At 40.5% G+C, this 22947-nt stretch overlaps 1 protein-coding gene across 5 annotated transcripts in view; it reads right to left on the minus strand.

The window, feature by feature from the left end:
- USP6NL (USP6 N-terminal like) overlaps window positions 1-22947 on the minus strand; it is a 180578-nt gene that overhangs the window by 32160 nt on the left and 125471 nt on the right. For all 5 annotated transcript variants that reach the window (XR_009356474.1, XR_009356473.1, XM_059183798.1 and 2 more), the window contains 7 exons: window positions 21313-21393; window positions 13747-13854; window positions 7912-8021; window positions 5281-5329; window positions 3642-3762; window positions 794-888; window positions 66-131 (listed from right to left, as the gene is read on the minus strand). Coding sequence is in view for 3 of the 5 variants with exons in the window: in XM_059183798.1 (XP_059039781.1) it covers window positions 66-131; window positions 794-888; window positions 3642-3762; window positions 5281-5329; window positions 7912-8021; window positions 13747-13854; window positions 21313-21393 (630 nt within the window). In the remaining 2 variants the exon portion in view is untranslated. The remainder of the gene's footprint in view (window positions 1-65; window positions 132-793; window positions 889-3641; window positions 3763-5280; window positions 5330-7911; window positions 8022-13746; window positions 13855-21312; window positions 21394-22947) is intronic.

Below are 22947 nucleotides of genomic sequence, written 5' to 3' on the forward strand. Positions count from 1 at the left end.
ATTAACAGCTCACTCTTGTCTGGTATTTATAATTTTATGATTGGGTTTTGTAAAGAAATACTCACACGATCAAGGAAACATTGAAAAAACCATTTCATTGTGTAAAAACTTGTGTAGATTTCTTGAGAGTCCTGAAAAAAACAAAGGCTTCAAACTTCTGGATTGCAGCAAACAAAATATGACAATCTAATATGAAAAGTTAGGAAAGCTGTTGGAGGTAGCTGTCAAAGCTAAGCACGAAACCGTTTCATTGCAAATCTTTTACATGCTGGAGGATTTCTAGCTTTTTCTCCTTCCTCCCCCTCTCTCTCCCTCAATCTCACTTTTGGAAATCACCTTCATAATAAATCCTTCTCCTATAGGATGGTAATACAACATTTTGATTCTCTACATTTTACAGTGAAGCATGTGTGCTTCACTAAATTACCATGTTTTATAGTACAGCACGTGTATGGTTCACTAAGGACGAGTCTGTATGACCCTTAAAGTATTTTTGGTGCAATAAAAAGGCCTCCAAAATTACTGAGAGATCATATGTCTTTAAAAGCTGCACCATTTGTATATATCATCTGCAAAGAAATGGTCTGATTTTATGAGTGAGGGCTGTGATGGTTCATTAATACTAAATTCCACAAATCTCATGCTCTTCAAACACCTGGGAATTACAACTGCATAGTAAATGAAATGGATAACACTGCAAATCAATAAAGTAATTGGGACCAAAGGCTGCACTCAATTCTTCTAGCTTTGTAATTGATGTAAGTGGGTACAAGTCGATGTCACATCTACCTACCAAGTGTTGCTTAAGCTTGGATAGAAATTTATTCAGTATTTTTTCATGATGTTCTTGAAACCTCAAGAGTTTAGGAAAACCTTGAACAAAAAAGCCTAGAATACAAACATAAAAACAGTATTTCATAAATAATCGCAACAAAAACCCCTCTTTCAAAACGCAACACATTTCTTTCATTTTTAACTGTCAGTAACAGCAAAAATCCAGTAGTTATTAAGATACTTGTCCTCCTCACCAAGGAAATGATTGTGTGTAAGCTCTGGGTAATAAAATTCGCAATCTAGTACTTGTTTGCTAAAGATCTCCTTCAACCTTGTAAAAATATAAAAGAGAACAGACTATTTCTGAATCAAAAGGGAAACTTAGAAACCAAGAAAAAAAAATAAAAACTGAAGCCATTTATCAGGACTGTCTGTTCTCTTCAAGTATCTTAAAGCATATCTTAAATGTGCAAAACTTTTTATAGGTTATTCTAATCTTGAGGACTTATTTTGTTTTATTATCAATACGCTACATAACAAATATTTTATTGCTTTTTTTCAGGTTACTCTAAAAGCTTCATTAGTATCATGTCTCCAAAGTTTTTACCACTTTTTAATCCCTTCTGTAATATTCAGCTAAGACATAATGACACTAATGATCGATGTTGTATCAGAAACTGGAGTTTATCCCATCTCCTTCTACAACAGAATCTCTTAAGATCTCTAGGAAGTAACTAATTGTAAATGGTTAAGTTAGTACCAATTTCGTGTATCTAACTCATGGACCTTTATGTCTATTCTTTCTTACGAGTTTCCTTTCAGAGAGTCTACTGATCCATTAAAAAGATCATACACTCAACAGACTGATCATTCCTCCACATTAGTTATCTTCACCCTGGGTTTTATGTAGCTTTGACAGATGTTAAGAGCTGGCCTGTGTTTTTTAAAAAGCATCTAGGGAAGTGTTGCGTGTTCCACAAACCCTTCTGGTATGTTCATGACATGTAAGGGCTCCTCAATCTTTTTAACGTGCTTTCTAAAGAAACTTGGTTGGTTTGCTTGAGTCACTCCTTCTGCCAGACCGATTTGATCTGGGAATCCCATATTTTCTCCCCACAGAACATCTCCTTCCTCAACAGGGAAACTGTGTTCTCCCAAGAACCCAAGAAACATCCTTTATGTGTAAAAATTTCCAGAGAGAGATTCTGTTTCTCCCATAGTAACATTTTCTGATGTCATTAAAAAAAAAATATGCACGTATGTATCTATCTGTGCCACTTTCGTGGTCAGTTTGATAGGAATGGGAATTAGAAGGATTTCAAGAAAAAGTCTTATTGTGAAAAAGGCAATGCCCTCAGTAATAAACACTAGCTCAAGGAGAGCTAACATTACTTCACTTGTTAGCGATATCCCAGGCTTGATATTTTAAAATCTCATTTCTTCAGCCCTCACTTTATGCTGTCCATTTATAAGTGACATCGTTCTCAGGTAAAAGATGCAAAGAGCTGAGGCAAGCCTCGGTGAGAAAACTCCACGGGCCGACCTACAAACAAACATCTCTACATACACACGTCAGCAAAATAGTGACCTATGCTGCCCTGTGAATGCAAATATTAGGGTAGTAAAATTACTATTACTTTCTAGATGAGGCTGGTGACCAATACCGAACGTAAGCTATCAGGTGTGTTCAAAAGAAATGACCTTCCTAGACTTGGGCAATTTGCATGTCATTACACACTACTGAAACTGCAACATTGCTCTGCACTTCCCATACAGACCACAACACCATTCATTCCACGGTAAAGCAAAATAAAGGTGGATGAGGGGGAGTTATTTTTCTTCAAGATGCCTGTTCAAATGATACTCTCGGAGGGCAGTTCGATACAGTGCGTCTTACCTTTGGAGTCTCTTGATGGGATGCAAAGTGTCCAGAAACAGTTATCAGTAGCGGTATTCATTTAAAAAATATTCACAAGGAAAAGTGAGGGAGATGGCGAAATGCGTGTGCGAGCGCATGCACACACACACAAACACACACACACAATACCACCCCAAAAACCACATGGTAAGAATGTGGAAATTAATAAACTAATAAACTTTGAAAATGTTACAATATCACTATCAACACATGGCAGGCTCCTCACGACCTAAGGCTCACTTACAAATTGAACTTAGATGATCCATTCTTCAAGTGATTCATGTTAAAAGTTGTTTTTAACTTGGTATTATCACATGGATGGCACTTTGCACTAAATGGGCAAATGCCACTTTCATTTCCCGAGGAAGATGCAATCCAAACTCTAAAGCTTCTGGTATAAGCTTGGCAGATGGAAGGGAAAGGTACTTGAAAACCATCTAACTTGAAAACCAAAAACTCACGCAAGTTTTGAGAGATTAAATAATGAAGAACCCACGACATGTTAGCAGCAGCATTTTATCGTAAAATGGAATCAATTTTATGGCTAGAAGAACCTAAACACGCATTTCACTGAAGTGATCACTGCATGACAGTCTAAAAGTCTTAGTCAACAGCATCTTTTATTTCTCCAGGTAACAGAGCTTTCCTAAATTCCTCCAAACCTACATCAGTTTATTTTGACTAGGGGCAAGTAAGGAAGGATTTCAAATGCCAACAGTGTGCCTTGACGTAAGCACAAAGGAATATAAATGTGGACAGAAAAGTGCAGCCAAGTTCAATATCGGCGGAAGTAAGAAGTGACTCACAAACACTGACTGACTGAACGGCCCCAGACATCCCGTTTCTGTGCTTTACGCTCCCACGCATCTTCCAAAGTTTGATTCTGCTTTAATAACCTTTTTCTCCCTTCCTTGTTTACTGCTTTTGGTAAACTACAGGGCTTTCTTACCATGCATGGCATGTTTGGGGCCTGAGAATAGTTTGACCAGGGCCCAGAAGGCATCTTCTTCGTTCATATACATAAGGAGCAAAGCTGTGATCTGGCTCATCCCCTGACAGTATCCAACTTCCTGAAGATAAATGAGAACAAAGAAACTGGGGATTTTAAGATCCAAATACATGCATACCCACACGAAAAACCTGCCCACCAAAACAGTCAGAAAATGCCTGAACAATTAAATAACGGACAAGTCTACAGATAAAGACTACAGTTTCTACAACATGGAGCTACATCTCATTGAGCTATACATCAAAAATAAATGTAGAACTGTGGACCAAGTGTCAAACTACATGCATTTTTTTTGTCCCCTATTCAATACCATTATACCTTCTGTAAAGAGGACAAATCGTTTATTTTTCCTTTGCATATATTATTCTCAGTTCAATATTCCCCCTCTTTGTTCAAATGCTGGCAAGCTTCTCTCCTGTTGCAGCTCCTAAGTTGCTGTCTCGTCACCTCTGATTTCCCAGCCCTCAGAGAGACACATTTTGGGATACCCAGCCAGTCCATGTCCCTTCTCTGAGAACGGCCTACTCTCCCCATAGTCCCTGCTTATAATGTGGCCTCAGAGTTTCTTGTTTGTGCCATATGAACTGAAGCTGATGGAGCAGAAGAGGTCACTTGACCCCAGGAGAACAGTTAATTGGGCACTGCTAATCACATACTCTCTCCAGGACAGCTGTAATCAGACGGTAAGATGGCATTTAAACAGAATGGTCATGTTGAGTCTGTGGGTGCAATTTCAGCCATGGGAAAACCAAAAAGTAGGCAAAGAAAGCAATCTGGAGAGAGAAACAGTGGAACAAGCAGTTTACGGAGATAATCAGTTACCATGTGGCCCCAGAACAGAAGAGCTACAGAGTGTGTAGTACTACTTTCTCAGCGAAGGCTTCTCACTTTCCAGCTCCAAGTCCCATGAGGCCCAACTATTGCTTCTTTTCCATGAAAAGGCCTTTAATAACTCTTATTTAACTTGCCCTAATTGGAAATTTCTTATAACTTAGAGGTTTTAATAGAAATTACACACCCAAGATTCAAGGTTGTCCTGCATAGAATCTACTCAATAAGCATCTAACGTCTGCGTTAGGTTCAACACTAACTGGTCTCTCCCCAAATTATCATCTCCCCCTGAATGACAGGTATGTTAAGGACAACATGTTCTATTATCAGAACGTTTACTTTTAGCCTACTCCGAGGGTTAGCAAGAAGGTACACAAGGTCTCCTCTTTGGCCCTCGCTGAGTAAACAAAACGTGACCTTGAAACGCAAACTCCCGGCGGGTGACGAAGAGAGAGCAAGGGTCAAGCAAAAATTTATCTGCCCACCGACTTCTTAAAACTTCTAGCCCTCCTCACAACTGTGTAAAAGAAAAACAAGGTACCAAATAAAACCACAACAGAGTAATTCAGAAAAAGGAGGAGAATGAGAGCTTCGCTGGTATACAGTGGTTTTTCCTGCTTCTAAATCAGCTCTGTTCTGAGATCCCAAGGTCACCAGAGAAGCCTTGAAAAGATCCACAGAGGCAGGGGTGCCCAGAGAGTTCCCCCCAGCTCCTCAGAAAGACCTGAGTGGCTGTGCTCTGACTTACCGTGTTATAAATCGAGTACGCAGCGAGAACATGGAACAGTGACTGTTGCCTAGAGAAAACAAAGTTCATGTTGAATACATTTTGGTTATTTCACATAGTTTTAAAATTACAAACTTAAAAAAATGTATAATAATAAATGCAGTCTGCCAGAAAACAGATAATCCAGACAAAAGTACTACTGTAATAAAGAAATGATCCCAAGCTCAAATGTACACAACACTCTGTACAGTCTAAATTTTTTATTTAGATTTATATTAGATTTAGATGACATTCTTTTTTTTTTTAGGGGGTGGAGGAGCAGAGGGAGAGAAAGAATCTCAAGCAGGTTCCATGCCCAGCACGGAGTCCTGTGAGGGGCTCGACCTCCGGACCCTGAGATCATGATCTGAGCCAAATTCAAGAGTCAGACTGACGCTTAACCAACTGAGCCACCCAGGTACCCCTGACATTCATTCTGATACAATTTATGCCAAAAAACCATCAACGGCTTCACAGTCTCTTCAATCTGTTGCCCTCCTTGCAGTGAAGGAGAGCAAGCACCCTCACTGAAATCATCCCCATGGGAGCAGGCAGCCTGACAGAACTGCGGAGGCCCTGGGAAGCCTCAGTTACAGTGGCCGCTAGGCACGAGGGCTGCGGCATCCTCTGGGAGGCTATGGATGCTCTCCACCGGCCACAGTATCTAGTGCTCTCTCCCACAGCCAGGATGCTGGGGTCCAAGACTCAAGGGGCAGAAACGGGGATGACTCTATCCACTATTTTCCCTAGTGGTCCACTAGCAAAATGCTCACTTCCCATTCCGTCAGCCTTAAGCTCTGCTGGTCCAGGACTCCTAGTTCCAAAGAAAGAAATACTTTCATCAGGAGACACAATGATTCCACTGAACTGGAAGCCGAAACTGCCACCCAGCCACTTGGAGCTCCTTGTGCTTCCGAATCAACAAGCAAAGAAGGAGGTGACTGTACCAGCTGAAGCAAATGAGCCGGATTACGAAGGAGAAACTGAGTTGCTACTATACACTGGATGTAAGGAAGAGTAGGCCTAGTTCGCAGGAGAATACGTGGGGTGTCTCTTAGCACAGTGTGATTAAAGTCAATGGAAAACTATAGCAATCTAACTCAGGCAGGACTGCGATGGTCCAGAATGAAAATGTAGGTTGCCCCACCAGGTACAGTATCATGACCAGGTGCCTGTGGAGGACAAAGGGAATATGAAATGGGTGGTGGAAATCAGTCATAACTACATACCCAGCCACAGAAATGATTAGGGGCACCCGGGTGGCTCAGCTTGTTAAGCGTCCAACTTCGGCTCAGGTCATGATCCCAGGGTCTTGGGATCAAGCCCCACACCAGGCTCCCTGCTCAGCAGGAAGCCTGCTTCTCCTTCTCCCTCTACTCCTTCCTGCCTGCTCACTCTCTAATAAGTAAAATCTTGTTAAAGAAAAAAAAAAAAAAGAGATGATGATTATATTTTTTGTGAGCATTTCTTCCTTATTTCGGTGTATGTTTATACATACGTCTTTTAAAATATTTTTCCTCCTTCCTTTTCCCTTTTCATCTAACATATTAGCTATATTAGACAGATGTATTATTAACAGTTAATTTTATATTGCAGTATTTAAGTTTTAGAGCGTCAAAGCAAGAGTAAACATCACCAAGGACTTTGTATCCTCTTGTGGGGAAAGGGTAAGACTAGTTTCAGTCCCAGGCTAAAGAGTTATATCATGTTAGGTGAAGCATGACCTTGTATTAACCTGTATTTGGAAAGTGAGTTGTCAAGGATGTACTATAATGGTCAGTACACCATTGGTGTCACCTTGGCTAGGGTAGAGCTCCCAATTATTCAAAAGCTAACCCACATGTGGCTGTAAAAAAGGCATTTTGTAGATGTGATTAAAATCCGTAAGCAGGATTTGACTTTAAGTAGCAGAGGTGATCCTAGTTCCTAGATCGTCTTGGTGGGCCTGATCCAATCAGGTGACAGGTGGTAAGAGCAGATGTGAGGCCTCCCTGAAGCAGTTCTTCCTGTGGACAATAGCTCGGCTCAAGAGTTGCAGGCTGTCCCTGCTGGTGGCCTGTTCTCCAGATACAGGACTTGCTACCAAGCCAGTTCCTCTCAATAAATCTCTGAATACACATCTCTTACTGGTTTCTGTTTCTCATGTTGAACTCGGCCAATACAGAGGTCAGCAAAACTACACTGCTCATGCATAAACTGTAATACTCATTGCAGACATTCACTCCTCATCTGTTTTAGTTTCAGTGATGCATTGGGGTCAAGTTCATAGGGATCTATTTGTCTCTGACCTGGTCCTCAAACACAACTTCCCATTTCTTCACTAAGATTTTAGTAAAAGTAGCTACTACATTTTTAAGAATTCCCAGATCATAAAATGACTCTTTGCCAACCAAATAGCATCTACTATGTCAAAGGCTAAAAAATTTAAGTGAACCTAGACACTAGGTTTCACACAACACGGACCAAACAATCTGCAAAAGCTTAAACCTTTAGGACCTACATCAAAATTATAGTTCACACAAGACATTCTACTCATTCATGTTTTAAGTAAACAAAGACTTTAATACTCTTTATAAATGCCATTTACATTTCATCACCTGAAAGTTTACTTACTTAACACCGTATCTGTCTCTAAACATAATATGGTCCCTAAATGTGCGGTTGACATCAAGGTCTATCTGTCTGATATCAGGTGAACAACCCCGGGCTCTGTGTTTTAATTTCTGAAAAGAAAAAAGAGGGGAAGAAAGCACATTTTTAAGGAAATCAGTTATTGAAAATAATTTTCATTAAAATATGAAATCATAAAATAATTCTTATTAAAAAGCGGTCTTGGTTTAGGAAAGCCACCCCTGTGGTTCACCAATGAACGTGGGAAGGCACACAATGAAGATCTTCCCTCCGAGCCATGTCCCCATCACTCCCACATCCATTCCTTCCCTCTAACCACCACCTTTCCCTTCCCATCTTAACAATACAATTCAATTTTAATTAGGAATGAAGCACTTTTTGGAGTCTGCCTTGGTAAGACTAGGTAAAAGCTCTTCACAGCTGAGCCACAGAGTCTACTGGGATTTCTTTTTTCTTTCTGGCACAGCATTTTTGTTTTCCCTTGAACTAATCATTGCCTTGTTTCTTGATCTGCTTCATTTTCTACAGGCTTGTTGCTAATCCGATCCCAAACTCACTTTAAACCACATCCATCTCGCAGGGCGCTGGAAAATTGCAATGGAAAAGATACTCTCTGATTTCAACTTTGTGCAGATGTCTCTCCAGAGCCTTCAGACCTGCTCCAGCCTTGGGCTCCTGGACCTCTGGGCCTGCTGCACAGCTGGGGTCTTGGGGTCCCCCTTCACCCTCTGCTAGGCCTTCCTTCACTTGGGTCCTCTGTCCCCTGCGTCTCACGTCATCTTCTTTCTTGGTTTATTCCCTTGTCCCAGAGAAGCACATCCTCTAGTAGCCCCTGTGGAAGGGTGTATGGAAGATAAATTGTTTTGAAACTTCAAATGTCTGATACTACTACCTCCTTCTTACTCAACTGCTGGGCTGTTTTAGAATTCTAAATTGGAAAATATTTTTGCTCAAAAGGCACTGCCTTTACTGTCTTCTAGTTTCTAGTGTCGCCACTCTAATTCTGGTTTCTTTGTACGAAATCTGTTTTTTCTCTAGAAGTTCGTAGGCATTTTTCTCTCCATGTCCTGAAACTTCACACTTTTGTGCTTGATCTGTATCTATTTTTATCCACAGGGCTGGCACTTGATGGATCTTTTCAATCTTCTAAACGGAGACTCCCGTCTCTCAGTTTTGAGTGATTTCTTCAGTAATTCCTTTGTCGGTTCCTTCATCCCTCCCGCCCGCACTCCCATTTCCTCTTTCTGGAACTCTTATTATTACAGCGTGCAATCTCCAGCTGTCATTTAACTTTCTTGTATTTTCTCTATTAGTTTCCATTTCTTTGAATTTATCATCTGCTTTCTGGGAAATTCCTTCAATTGTTACTCTCAAACATCCTCTCAAATCTTTCAGTTCTAGTATAATTTTTTATAACTAAAAAGCTCTTTGTTTTTCTCAAAGGTTCCTTTTTATAGGCTTTTATACTTGCTTTATGGATGTCATACCTATTTTGATCCCTCTGAAGATGCCTGTGATCATTCTTCTAAGTTTTCGTCTTGCTCTATAGTCTGTTTCTAACACATTTCTTTTTTCCATTTGTTCTCGTGTGTCTTTCTGTTAGCTCCCTTCCTCAAGTGAACAGCAGTATTTCGCTGTCTGCTTTTATTTAAAAGTAGAATACCAGAAAGCTGATGGTGAGCTCTGTGTGCGGAGGTGGGGCTTCACGACTGTGTCTCCACTGCAGAGTGATCCGATCGGGCAGTGTCGCTGGGGTTCCCCTGAAGTCAGTGTCTCTGGGTTTATGTCCCGCGGCTGGGCAGATTCCTCAGAGAAGTTTCTTCTGGTCTCCGGTCAGAAAGACATGCACCTGGCCACCAATGTGATGGGAAGGAGGCCAGCACGGCTGCAGCTCAGGATACGCAGTTCCTCTGCACCCTCCCCCCCGGGAACATCTGGATCCTCTCCAGTCCAGCGGCCCTGTCGATCATTCTCTCCAAATGGTAAACCTCGGACTTGCGCCGGGGCGGGGGTGATGTCAAGGCTCTAACTCCTTCTGCGACGGACTCTGGGCCACTTCCACGGTTCTGAGCTTCACCTCCGCTCCCTGAAGCACCCGAAGTTGACGCTTACCAAGGATCCTGGAGATTCTGAGATCGAAATCAGGCAGTCGGGGCTTCCATTTTCTTGGGTTTGCTGAGTACAGTAAGTGTCTGTCTGGTTTCCAGATACTGGCAGCCATTCTCTCTCCTGTTTCTTACTCCTCATGGGCTTTGCCTTTACAGAAACTCCCTGCTGTCAGGTTCATGGCATTTCAGGGAAAGGGAGCTGAATGAGGATATTTAATCTCCCAAACTGAACTAGATAAAAGAGATTAAAATGTATACTAATCTATACTTAACCACGCTAATGTATAATTATGCATCTATATACATATATTATACTGACTCAGGGTACCATGTGCTGGTGATACAGATCTCTGCCTGAATCAACTCCAATAAATACATATGAAAACATAACTGGCTAATTCCTGACTTTAGCTGAAAGCAGGAAGCAGCAGGCTATCTGGAATATGGGTGTCTGTGCCAAGGGTTTTGTAACTCTGTGTACTTTCTGTGTCTTGAGGTGCGAGCTCAGACAAAGGCGGCTTCTGTAGCTTTTAAAATCATGAAGAGTAATCACAGTATAATTTAGAGTGCTAAATACACAGAAAGATATTTATAATATTGGATGAGAATCACACAACCACTAAAATATTACTGTACACTATCGCTGATAAAAGTCAATCCAGAAGATATTACCAAAATTTAGTTTAAAAATGGTAATCTGTTCATTTTTTTTTTTTAAGGGTAATGGGCAAGTAAAGAGGTTTCAGTTATTGTTCTACAGGCCTCCTGTTAAAAAATGAGATGTCAAAACGTAGAAAGAAAATGTCTGACAGGTCATGATAAAATGTTCTTTACAATAAAATTTAGTTCAAAGGCAGAAAATCACCCAAACACACCTACAGTATCAGCTTCTCTAGAGGACAAGAAAATCCAACAATAAAAAGGCCTCCAGACAGAAGCAAATTTCAGTTAGCAGATAAAAAATAGTAGGTCAGAAAGATTATGTCCTAGAATATTTACCAATGAATGTACAGAAAACAGGAAATCAAGCATATTTCTTATCTTAGTGCAAGGAGGTAGAGCAGCTTCTACAGTTATCTCTGAGATTGGGTGGGCCGAGACCCATGAGTATCATAACAATACAAGAATATACATTTTATTTAAAAAGAAATAGGGATCTAGGGAATCTATAATCCTGAAGTGGAAGGAGAGAGGAAACCATTCACATGAAAGCTCCGCGGTATCGTGGTTTCTTTGGCCAACAAGATTATGAAGCCCCAGGAAGGCCATAGGTGAGGTTGTTAGCCACAACAGACAGAACTGCCACCTGTGGGCTCTACCACGACACACACAAGAGACAAGTGACACTGAGGGACACCTGAAAGAACAGGAGGAAGTGGCGGATGAAAGTGCCAGCTCAGGACCAGCGACAGTCTCACCCACCCAAGAAAAATCTTAGTAGTTCTCTTCCTCCTCAAGCTCCCACCTGCAGAGAGCAACTCTGACCACCTTTGGAGAGACAGAGTAAGAAAGAGTGGGGAAGGAAGACCACCAAATAAGGGTGCCAGGAAAACTCAAAGAATACAAATTTTAAAAATTTTTTACGAAAGTGCTAGAAAAAATAACCCTTAAAAAAGTACTGGAAGGCAAGTCATTTCTTTTGCTATTGTTACTGTATGTCTGCCATGTTCTAAATAGATCCCTCATGTCAACCAGTGCTGGGATCATTTTATTCCCTGTAGAAAAGGTCTAAAAGATCGCGGAAAGCGGAGTTCTATTAGAACGTGTGCTGGATTGAACAGTGCCCCTTCCCCAAACTCATGTCTACCCAGAACCTGTGAATGGACCTGATTTGGAAACAGGGTCTCCGCAGATGTCTGAGTGAAGATGACATATGCTGGACGAGGGTGACCGCACGTCCGAGAACTGGCGTCTGTTATCAGGCCAGACACACAGACATACAGACACACACACGGAGCAGGCCATGGGAGGAGGGAGGCAGAGAGCAGACTGAGGCAGCAGAGAGCCCAGGAGTGGTGCCAGCAATGCCAGAATTTAGGAAGAGGTGAGGAAGGACTCTCCCCCAGCCTTGAGACAATCTAGGGACCTGCTGACACCCTGGTGTCTGACTTCCAGCCTCCAGACATGCGAGAGAAGACAGTGCTGCTGTTGGGAGCCACTCAGTTTGTGGCACTAGGAAACAAAAACAGCATGCAGAAGAGTAACTGTCTTCTCTCATTAATTAAACAAGAATTTAATGAGCACCTACCATTTACGACACACTGTGCTAGGTGCTAGGGTTAGATTTTTTTTTTTTTTAAGAGATTTTATTTATTTATATGACAGAGAGAGACCCAGCGAGAGAGGGAACACAAGCAGGGGGAGTGGGAGAGGGAGAAGCAGGCTTCTGCTGAGCAGGGAGCTGGATGCAGGGCTCGATCCTAGTACTCTGGGATCATGACCTGAGTCGAAGGCAGACATTTAACAACTGAGCCACCCAGGCACCCTGGGGTTAGATTTTATATGTTCTCTCAGACACCATTTTCAATGCTGGCTTTAAGACTATGATACTAAAAGCAAGTACCTAATCAACAGACTAAAATAACTTGAAACTCTAAAACTCTAACACATAAACTCATAGTCTGTGTAGGGCCCAAACAGCTAATTTAAAAAACCTTTTAGACACACAAAATAAGTGACCCTTTAAATTATCCAGTATTTATCATCTTTCATCTTGATTAAATCTTACACATACAAACACATTTCATGCAAAAGGAAAGAAAATATCAAGAGTATTCCAAAGTTCCTTTTATAATTGGTTTTGAGTTTATAAACAATTTTTCTTTCATCCATTTTATTCTCTTTATATTCACTTTCTGAGGGACATATTTCAAAAAGATTTTCAGATAATCATTCCTTTCAAAGGTTACTATAAACTTCAAACTTAGAAAGGAGTGTACCTGAGATGACAGGAAGGTAAATGAAATGTGTTACCCCATTTAAGGAAAGCATTACTGATCATTGAGTTAAAAGTTTGACCTTCGATTAACAAACAACAAAACCTAGAGATACCTACTAGGTTTGGAGAAAAATTCTTTTCTCACACCCAGAAGCAAACAGTCAACCACATATAGGCAGCTATTGGACAAACTGAATCCCACTGCTGTTTTCCCACAAAGTCTAGAAGCAACACTGTAGATCTCTTTATTAACACTACATGGGGGGCACCTGGGTGGCTCAGTAGGTTCCGTGTCTGCCTTTGGCTCAGGTCATGATCCCAGGGTCCTGGGATCGAGCCCCACATCAGGCTCCCTGCTTGGCAGGGAGCTTGCTTCCCCCCAGCCCCCTGCCTACTTGTGATCTCTCTGTCAAATAAATAAATAAAATCTTAAAACAAAACACTACATGGCACACACGCAGCTACGCTCAGGTGTTAGTCCACTTTCCTCATGAATATGTCCCAACACTGGTCATTTCAAGTATTTGAAAAGCACTGGACACTTACTGACTGATACAGAAAGTATCATTTTCCCTGAAGTATTTGTTCACAAGTCAGGAATTACATGGCTCTAAACCAAACAATCAAGAAAATAATAGGCTTCTACAACTCAATGTAATATCATTTCACTATAACTTCAAATGATACGAATATCTTATATCACCTTGAAAGTGAAAAGAAAGGGGTTTCACTTTTCAATTTCAAAATAACAAGTTAGCTTTAAATACTCACACTATAGAGGTCTCTTGTTTCTTCTTTCATTTTAGGGATCTCCAGAAGCAGAGCCCAGACTTCACCTCTGAGCTGGAGTGGGATTCCTTTGTAAATTCTCCTATGAAACTTGTTGAAATAAATAAATTGAAGGTTATAAATGAAATAAATAAATTGAAGGTTATAAATGACAAAAAATCTTAGACTGAGCCCTCAAATCAACTAATTAATACCTGTTAGTCCTTTATTTTCAAAGCACCCATGATAACTGATACATTTGGACACGGGACACTTGGATCCCACCATCCCTACTTTTCAGACCCTGGCTGGGAGGCATACACACAGGTCGTCAGAGCACACAACAAGGAAAACGTTAAGTAAGCCGAGTGCATGAGGATTTCCATACGGTTACCAAGGTGCTCCTCACACAGCACCATCAGTGTTCTTTTTTAAGGCGTGAACATCTGACTTACACACTCCCTGTTGATATAATTAACTAGTTACATACTTTCTTCCTTTTCCCCCACACATCTAGAAGGCTTCAAATAGCAAACAGATTTCCTTGTCCCCAAACTGTTTTCATGGGAGTGTAGAGAATAGTGTAGCCCTAATATCCTTTCCTGCGGCATCGTCTCTCTGGGGCTTTCCAGAGCCTATCAACATAACATACCCTGTGCTCACGACTCGGCTAAGGTTCCCCCACAATCTTTAGTTCTCTCCCCACTCCCCAACTCCCTGTCCCTCCCCCCCGCCCCACACACACCTCTACCCCATACTCCCGTCTCCCTCTCCTCTTTGATTTTGGCAGTTCTCCAGGAATAACCTGCCATCACTTTTGAATGGTACAAGGAATAAATCATCAGTTTTGTCAACTCTTCCGATCCTTGTACGCCGGTCACTCTATGAATCCTAAGACTCCATCTGCTTCTCCATCTTCCTATAATGTATCCTTTCTCCTCAAAGCTATATATTCAAATAACATACAAATCTATTATGGTTATTACAAAGTTGTGCACAATAAAACTTTGAAATTTAAAAGAACATGTCTAAACAAAGAAATGACTAAACAAATTATGGCAGAAACCTTGGGGACTGAGGTAAGAATAGGTACATAATTACCTTCATGATCAAAATAATATATTTGAATAGAATGGCTAAGCAAACAGGATGTAAGTTTTAGTAATTGAAATGCTGACAAGTTATGAGTTAAGAAGCAGAGTTTCAACTACTACTACCCTATACTACCTCACTTTTAAAATTTTTTTAATTTAAAGCTTCAGAACCTAAGTCATGGTGTAGTTTTATAAACTGATGCTGTGACTTAGAATGAGTAGCAACATAGAACAACTCTTGAATTAGGTAATTCCATAAGAATGGCCTTGAATTAGGTAATTCCGTATGGAGTTCTGGCTTTGTTCTTTTGGTATAAACACACTATTCCTCAAATTTGAAATTTCAGAAGATACTGATTAGAATCCTGGAAGTTTTTTTTAACTCATGCAGTAGCTCTGACTAGAAGAATATATACAGCAAAGTTCTGTGTAAACCAAACTCTGCTACGTGCAACATTTCCCACATAGGAAAATAGCTACCACCTTTAATTGCAAACTGAGTGTCATTAAAAAAAAAAATGAATTTAAGAATTATGTTCCTAAAGAAAGTCTATCATCTACATTCATTCCAAAGTCGTAACATTTACCATTATACTAGAAGCATTTTCAATTTATCTCCTGAACTTCTAAAGTAAAGATGCTCTACTCTAAGCATCCAATGTGAGTATCAGAAGGTGTGGAAACTACTACAAAAGAGAAAAGTGAAAGTTTAATAACCAAGTAGAATATGATGACGGTGAGCAGATTAACTTTGAAGGACGTGAATCTCCATCAGGCTGATGTTTTCAATGAGTAAAACAAGAGTTCTGACATGTCTTTCTCACACTGTATTACTTGAAAAGACTTCAGACATTATTTTATTGCTTTTAAACCAATTCTGTATTCACCAACTATATATGTCTATTTTTCATCTTAAAGTATGTAATTTTTTAAAAAAATTAAATTATGATTATATTAATAAGAAATAATAGGGGCACTTGGGTGGCTCAGGCTGCCTTCAGCTCAGGTCATGATCCGAGGGATCAAGTCCCAGGCTCCCTGTTCAGCAAGGCACCTATCCCTCTGCTTGCCACTCCTCCTACTTTTGTGTTCTCTGCTGAATAAATACACAAAACCTTAAAAACGAACAAACAAACAAACAGAAATTTCTGGTAGAAAGCAAAAATTAATGGACCCAGTGCTACTCCAGGGCTAGAAAAATGAAGCACAACTTTTACTGGTCATTTACTATATGTAGGAAACTATTTTAAACTATATATAGATGTTTCTCTTATTTAATCACATCAACAATTCCATATTTTATTATCCCAATTTTACAGATGGTGAAAGTGAATCACAAAAAAGTTAAGTAATGTGCCCAAGGCACACACAAGACATCACCATCTTTTAGCAAAAGGTATTTATTTTACATTTTATAAAAAACAAAGACCATCTTTCCAAGACCATTTTGCATGTAACTAGTACCCACTGTTCCGCTCAAGTAAACTTACTAAAATACACAGATCAGAAAATACTAAGGGAATCCAAGAGCAGAAAGCATTAAAATAATGACAATGAAACTGTATTTAAAAGGAAGCATAACACAGAGTTGTCAAATCATTATGCTGCACACCTGAAATTCATGTAACACTGTGCGTCAACTCTACTTCAATTAAAAAAAAAAAAAGAATATAAAAAGGGATGCATCTGGAATTCAGCTGTAGGAGGCAGTGAAATAAAAAACATGCATACAGAGTCACATATACCAGAACAAGGATTAAATTATGAGACCTTAAAATAAGAATTTTAAATTATGAAAAAAAAATAAATTATACCTACTGTTTTTCAAATACAACTCTTACAGGACAGAAAGACATTATAGAAACATAATTTTCGACCATCATAGAAATTTTGGAAAATTTTGTAAAACAAAGTAGGAATTATATCAAGTATGACATACACAAATAAAATTTGCTTCTTCTCCAGAACAGTGTTCAGTTTACATTTGCTGAGAATCCTTCAACTGACAAAGTAATACCTCATCTTTTCTACGATAGCCTGTAGTGTAGGCAAAGCGAGTACTTTCAGTGCTGGGAGACCATGGCACTGAGAAGTGGCTCGCCTCGGTCAAAGAATTTCTTCTCTTAGTCCTATTTCAGGGCACTTCTGCCAAATCCCACAGCCTCTTAAGAGATCACAGCTTTAAATTAAGCAGACTTCAGCAGCAGCAGGTGATAGGTGTTTATCCCAACTCATAAATGAACATCGCTCATTCATTCTAAAAAGGAGCTTGGTAATGACTGCCTGCTTTGTGGCCAACACTTACTAGGTAGGTGCTCTGGCTAGAACATGAAGAAATTCTGTGGAGCTCACAGTGGGGGGGGGGGGGAATTGGTGTGTAGGCAGATAAACTGATACCATAAACTGATAGCCCTTTATTATAAAATACTCCCTGCTACAGAGCTGGGTGTCACCCTCTGATGGGAGAAGTCGGGACAGAGACAGACTCCCCAGAGGGGGCCAGAGTGGGAAAAGGAGAAGAGTAGGCCCTGTACTGCCTAAATGTGCACGAGCTGTTAGCCCTTCTGTTCCAGGACACAAGAGACTGGAGGGGAAAACCGGAAAAAGTTGAGGAATAGAGCTGTTGGCGCGAGGGCAGTGAACACGGTGGTTACTTCTCATCAGACCAACACAGCGGCTCTCCCCTAGAGGCTGTATGAGAAATACTGTATCCGAGGAAGAAATACTGTATTCTACGTGACCGAGTCGGCGAGGATCAATACTGAAGGACCCACAGGGATCTGGCAGGAAGGGGCAATGCGGAGATGAGGGGGAGGAAAATAATGAATCCAGTAAAAATGACTTTAATAATAAGTGTTACGCTAACACTTTGTGATTATTTATTAGGAGCCTGCATATATGTTTCTATATCAATTTATTCCTTGTCATACTATCACGTTTTCTTTTTTTACTATTTTCTTTGTTTATTTGCCAGAGACAGCGAGGGCGCACAAGCAGTGGGAGCAGCAGGGGGAGCAGGGAGCCTGTACCATCGCACCCCTGAAGAGGAACATGCTATTGTTAGCATCCCCATGTTACGGATGAGAAAATGAAGATGCGGAACAGTAACAGCAAATCATACAACTAACAAACTATAGAAGAACTGAAATTCAGTTAGTCTGACTTTAGGGACCACAGTTTCTGGTTCTGTTGTTTTGTTTGTTTGTTTTTTGTCTTTTTTTTTTTTTTTAAATTAACATAGAATGTATTATTTGCCCCAGGGGTACAGGTCTGTGAATCATCAGGCTTACACAATTCACAGCACTTACCATAGCACACACCCTCCCCAATGTCCATAACCCAACCACCCTCTCCCTACACCTCCAACCCCCAGCAACAGCTAGGTGTGTTTCCTGAGATTAAGAGTCTCTTATGGGGGGCGCCTGGGTGGCTCAGTGGGTTAAAGCCTCTGCCTTCGGCTCAGGTCATGATCCCAGGGTCCTGGGATCCAGCCCCACATCGGGCTGTCTGCTTCCTCCTCTCTTTCTGCCTGCCTCTCTGCCTACTTGTGATCTCTGTCAAGTGGATGAATAAAATCTTAAAAAAAAAAAAAAAAAAAAAAAAAAGAGTCTCTTATGGTCTGATTTTGTTTTCAAGATTTATTTACTTATATGTGAGAGAGAGGGAGAGAGCATGAGTAGGAGAGGGAGAGAGAGAATCTCCAGGAGATCCCCCCATGCTGCTCACGAAGCCTGACACAGGACTCGGTTTCACAACCTGACCTGAAACCAACAGTTGGGCTCTTTACCGACTTTGCCACCCAGCGCCCCCAGACAGCAGTTTTAACAACCATGATACAGAATTTCCGTATGTTGGATTTAAACAGCATTTTAATATTCTAAGTTAAAAAGTAATACCTTTAAAATCCTGTTAGAATTTTTTTTTTTTTTTAGGGATATGATACATAAAATCTTCAAGAAAAAATAAATTAAGGTTCCCTGAAATCTACCTTTTGCTTTTAGTATCTCTGTTCTCTTGCCAACAGAAACAAGTAATTTATTGCAGTCACACAGATATATTTAAGCTTCCATCAACTAAAAAAAATTCCACTGACTGACCTAACATTTCCAATAGCTCTTTCTAACCTTAGTGATTTCACAGTAGTGATGAACGTGCCAGTCCAGTGCCAGTCCACATCACATGCTGGCCCGCGAGCCAACTTTGTAGCCAACCCAGAAGGGTTCCATCTGGGGGACATGCAACACCCCAAGTGTATCACCAGGAAACAAGAGTTCGTGCTGAGCGGCTGATCTCTACCGCCTCTCCGCTTCCTTTCCACAACCCTGTTCCATTAGTGTCTCCACCTCGGCCTCCAGAGAGGCACGAGCCCCTCTCAAGGCCAGATGTGAAAAAAGTTTTAAACCATACACAAGGCCCTATTGGCTCTTATAAGCACATTCTATTTCCTTCTGACTTTTTATTGACAAACACCAAAGGGAAAGCAAACATGAAAGATGGTACAGTAAACGAGCCTTCGAGTGTGGACATGGGACCTCCTGCTGCGACTAACAATGTGTGTGACCTTAAGAAATTTATTTATAAATTTGGTGCCTCCATCCTCCCATCAGTAAAATAAAATGCAAACTAATAAAAGGTCCCTTCAATTACTTGACTTAAAAAATGGGAACAAACTTGATCTGTCATAGGTACTCTGCTGTGACATAGCTTAGACACAATTATACCACGACTAATTAAATCATAATGTCTCCACTTAACAGAGATGACTTCATTTAATAGACTGTATTTTTTAAACTCAGTACTACTGAACCAGGGGCCGTGAGAATGTGAGACACAGGCAACACAAACAACCTTAATGGAAAATGTCTTTCATTAAAGTTTAGATTCTAAAGATCCAAATATTCTTTATCACAGCTATATTTTAATTTCAAGACACTTTTAAAAATTTCTTTGTATTACCATTATATAAGTAAGGAATCTCTGGACAGAAAACTTCCACTTCCTCTTGGAAGAGAAGAAAAACACACACGCTCCTTTTTTTTTTTTTCTTCAGTGCAATTTAAAATGAGGTATGAATTGAAAGCAGCAATTCTTTTAGAAGGTACATACTGTTGCTCACCAAACTGGACCATATATTATCAAACAATTCCAGCATTACAGTTGTGAGAAAGTGCTTTAAAATTATACATCAAGGAAACTGTTCTGTTAAAAATCTCTCTTACTGGGAACTACATTAGACAGAATTGTTGTCAGAATAATGGTAGAATTGCTCATTTTTATACCGGCTTACATACTTTCACAGATATATGTATGCTCGAGAAGAACATAAAGCCATATAATTCTACAAATCTCTTCCTAGACCAAATGTTGAGATGAAAGTGGAGGTGCCGCACATCAACATTTACCCTGTAATTACCAGTTGAGCAATCTTCCCACAGACATGGAGTAAAGTAGGCGCCAACTTTAGGCCACTCTGGGAGACAGCATGATAATGAACAAGAGCACAGATGTTGTAACTGACATTCTACTTTGAACGGATTCCTCTCAAAAAAACATCTTGAGTTCCAACCTAATGCTCAAACACATTTAATAAAACCAACAACCTCAAAACGAGCTTACTCCTGATGAAAATAAAATAATAAAAGAGTCTAACAGACGTTAAGTAAGGGTATTTTGGAATGCTCAAAAAGAAAAGGGGCACTAGTCCTGTGAGGTGCCCTCTGACAAAAAGATTTCCATGGTTGAATAAGTTCCACTCAGTTTAAGGTCTGTCTTGAAGGTGTGTTCTCCCTGCCACGTGTTACAATAGTGAAGACTCTGAGGAGTCCTGTCGTAAAGGACTTGACTTTGCTTCACTTGGGTTAGCTCTGGTATTCCCAACTTTATTGAACTAGAGACCTCTCCTCTTTTAAGAAAAACTTCTGCCACCAAGAACTCCACAGCTTCCCAATATTTAAAGAGTTTTGTGATGAGTGGCAGTGACAGTAATAGATGTGTGTATTACGTTTTAACTGGTTTAAAACTCAGCACCAACTCTGCAGGGCAAAAAGATTCAGGAGGCCAGCCTTCTTCCTGAGCAGTGTGACCTGTGGGTATGAAGCCTGGAACTGCTGCAAGGATTCTGATCCCAGGGGGAAGCCAACCTCAAGGTAAAGCTGGCACTGGAGATGGCAGAGAAGAGAGAGGGAGCGACGCTACGTCACAGGCAACACGAGGGAGCATCTGAAGCAAATCATTTCTGAAACCATCCACCTCCGGACTACCCGGGACATCCTCTAAAGTGCTGAAACCGATCTGACCTGGATATTCTGTTATAACGTAACGACTCCTAATTTAAGGCATCCCACTAAATTAAATTCTACTGAACGTTTTAGAAGGAATATGAACACTAATACTTATATAATTTAAAAGAAACTTTTATTGGGACAATCCACATTGAATTTGCGCAGTCAGAGAGAAGTAACATTATTTTAATTACCTTTTCGGTGTTCTTGTATTTTTCCCATCCTTTTAGCATTTTCAACCACTTAGTAGTTCTTTCAATTTCCAGTTGCTTTTGCTAAAATAAAATTGAGATTCATTGTTACTGTTTGAGGCTTCATACTTACAAAGTACAAAAAAAGGTCAAAGAAAATGCTGCTTTAAAAAAACCTACCGAAACAGTTAAGCACTTAGATTGCAAATACGCTATCTAACTTTAAAAAGACGGATAAGTGATTATAGTTGTAGCAATAGTATTCCACAACCAAAGTAAAATATATGGGAGATGCTCTAAGGGGACAGGTAAAGGGAAAGGAATTATTTAAATTTTCGAATGCTTTTAAACTAATCACTGAAACCCCCATGAATTCTACAAAATTAAACCAAAAGGAAGTTCTAAAATATTGTGCAATATTTTTTATGCAGCAACAACAGAAAAAAAAAAACTTAAAATTCCATTCTCTGACATTTTCCTGAATTCTACCATCTTAACGTTTACAGTGACGGGGATGATTCTTTAAAGGAGAGCTGGGTGCTCGTTTTGTGGAGCAAGTGATATCCACCTAGCAAAATGTTGTGAAAAATTTATCCAAAGTAAGAGCTACTGCCCCGAATAAAGTTCAGGGCAACGGTCATGGACATTGATGGTACTGTGACAGTCAGAAAAGGTGACCACAAGGTCACAATGCAAGAAGTCGTCAAATCCAGTGAGGGATGTTAAAGAAGATAAGCCCTGGATGAAGAACTGTGGTTTGCTGAAAGATTATTAGAATTTTTATCACGTGCAACGCGGGACTGAATATTCCATGAAGCATGGATCAATGTTCTGAGACAGTATGGCACCGTGGGCGGCCTACAGTAGTTCTAAAGGGCTAAAAAAGGAAGCATCAGAAGATGGGGCTGGAAGTGCAGGCAGGGGTCTTGGATGGCGCACCAGACTGGCACTGGGGCAAAGCTGGGGAACGGGAAAGGTGGTACAGAAGATGCTTCTTCCTCCCTTCTTTGGCTTCCAGGAGAAGGAATGTTTTCTTCCTAATTATTTGGACCTGCTATCCAATCTCTTATTCACTCTTAAGGTGGTAAAGTGACTTGTTTAATTAGTAAGTTTAGAAAAAGGTCTGGGCATATACAGCTCCTCTGTCCCTATGAAAGCCTGAACGCTCAGAAGGCACATTTGTACTCCATCCTTTCAGACCGGGGAAAACACCCTCCTCAGCCAGGAAGTTGGCGGTGACCTGTCTGGGACCAGGTGGTAGGACTGTCTCCTACCAGGCTTCCGAGTTAGGGTGCCCACATCTGCTGCACACCTCACCTGCATTCTCCCCTAAGGCCTGTGTGCCCCATGAAGACAGACAAGTGGGTGTTTTCCCCAGTCCCTGGAACAGTGTCGGGCACAGAGCAGTGTCAAACTATTTCATTTTCATGAAATGAGACCAATGTGACCGTTTCTTATGAGTGAGCTGAGAGTCTGCTATTTTGTTAATTCCCAATGCCCGCATTTTCTTTTCTGGAGGACTCTGTAAATCTACATAGGTCTATGAATCAAAAACAAAGGAAATGAAAGACTAGACAGCACAGAAAACAGTTCTGAAGATCTACTTTAGGCTCAAAACGGTGTGCGCGTTACAACCCT

Source organism: Mustela lutreola, chromosome 8 (genome assembly GCF_030435805.1).
Source record: "Mustela lutreola isolate mMusLut2 chromosome 8, mMusLut2.pri, whole genome shotgun sequence".
Classification (NCBI taxonomy): Eukaryota; Metazoa; Chordata; class Mammalia; order Carnivora; family Mustelidae; genus Mustela; species Mustela lutreola.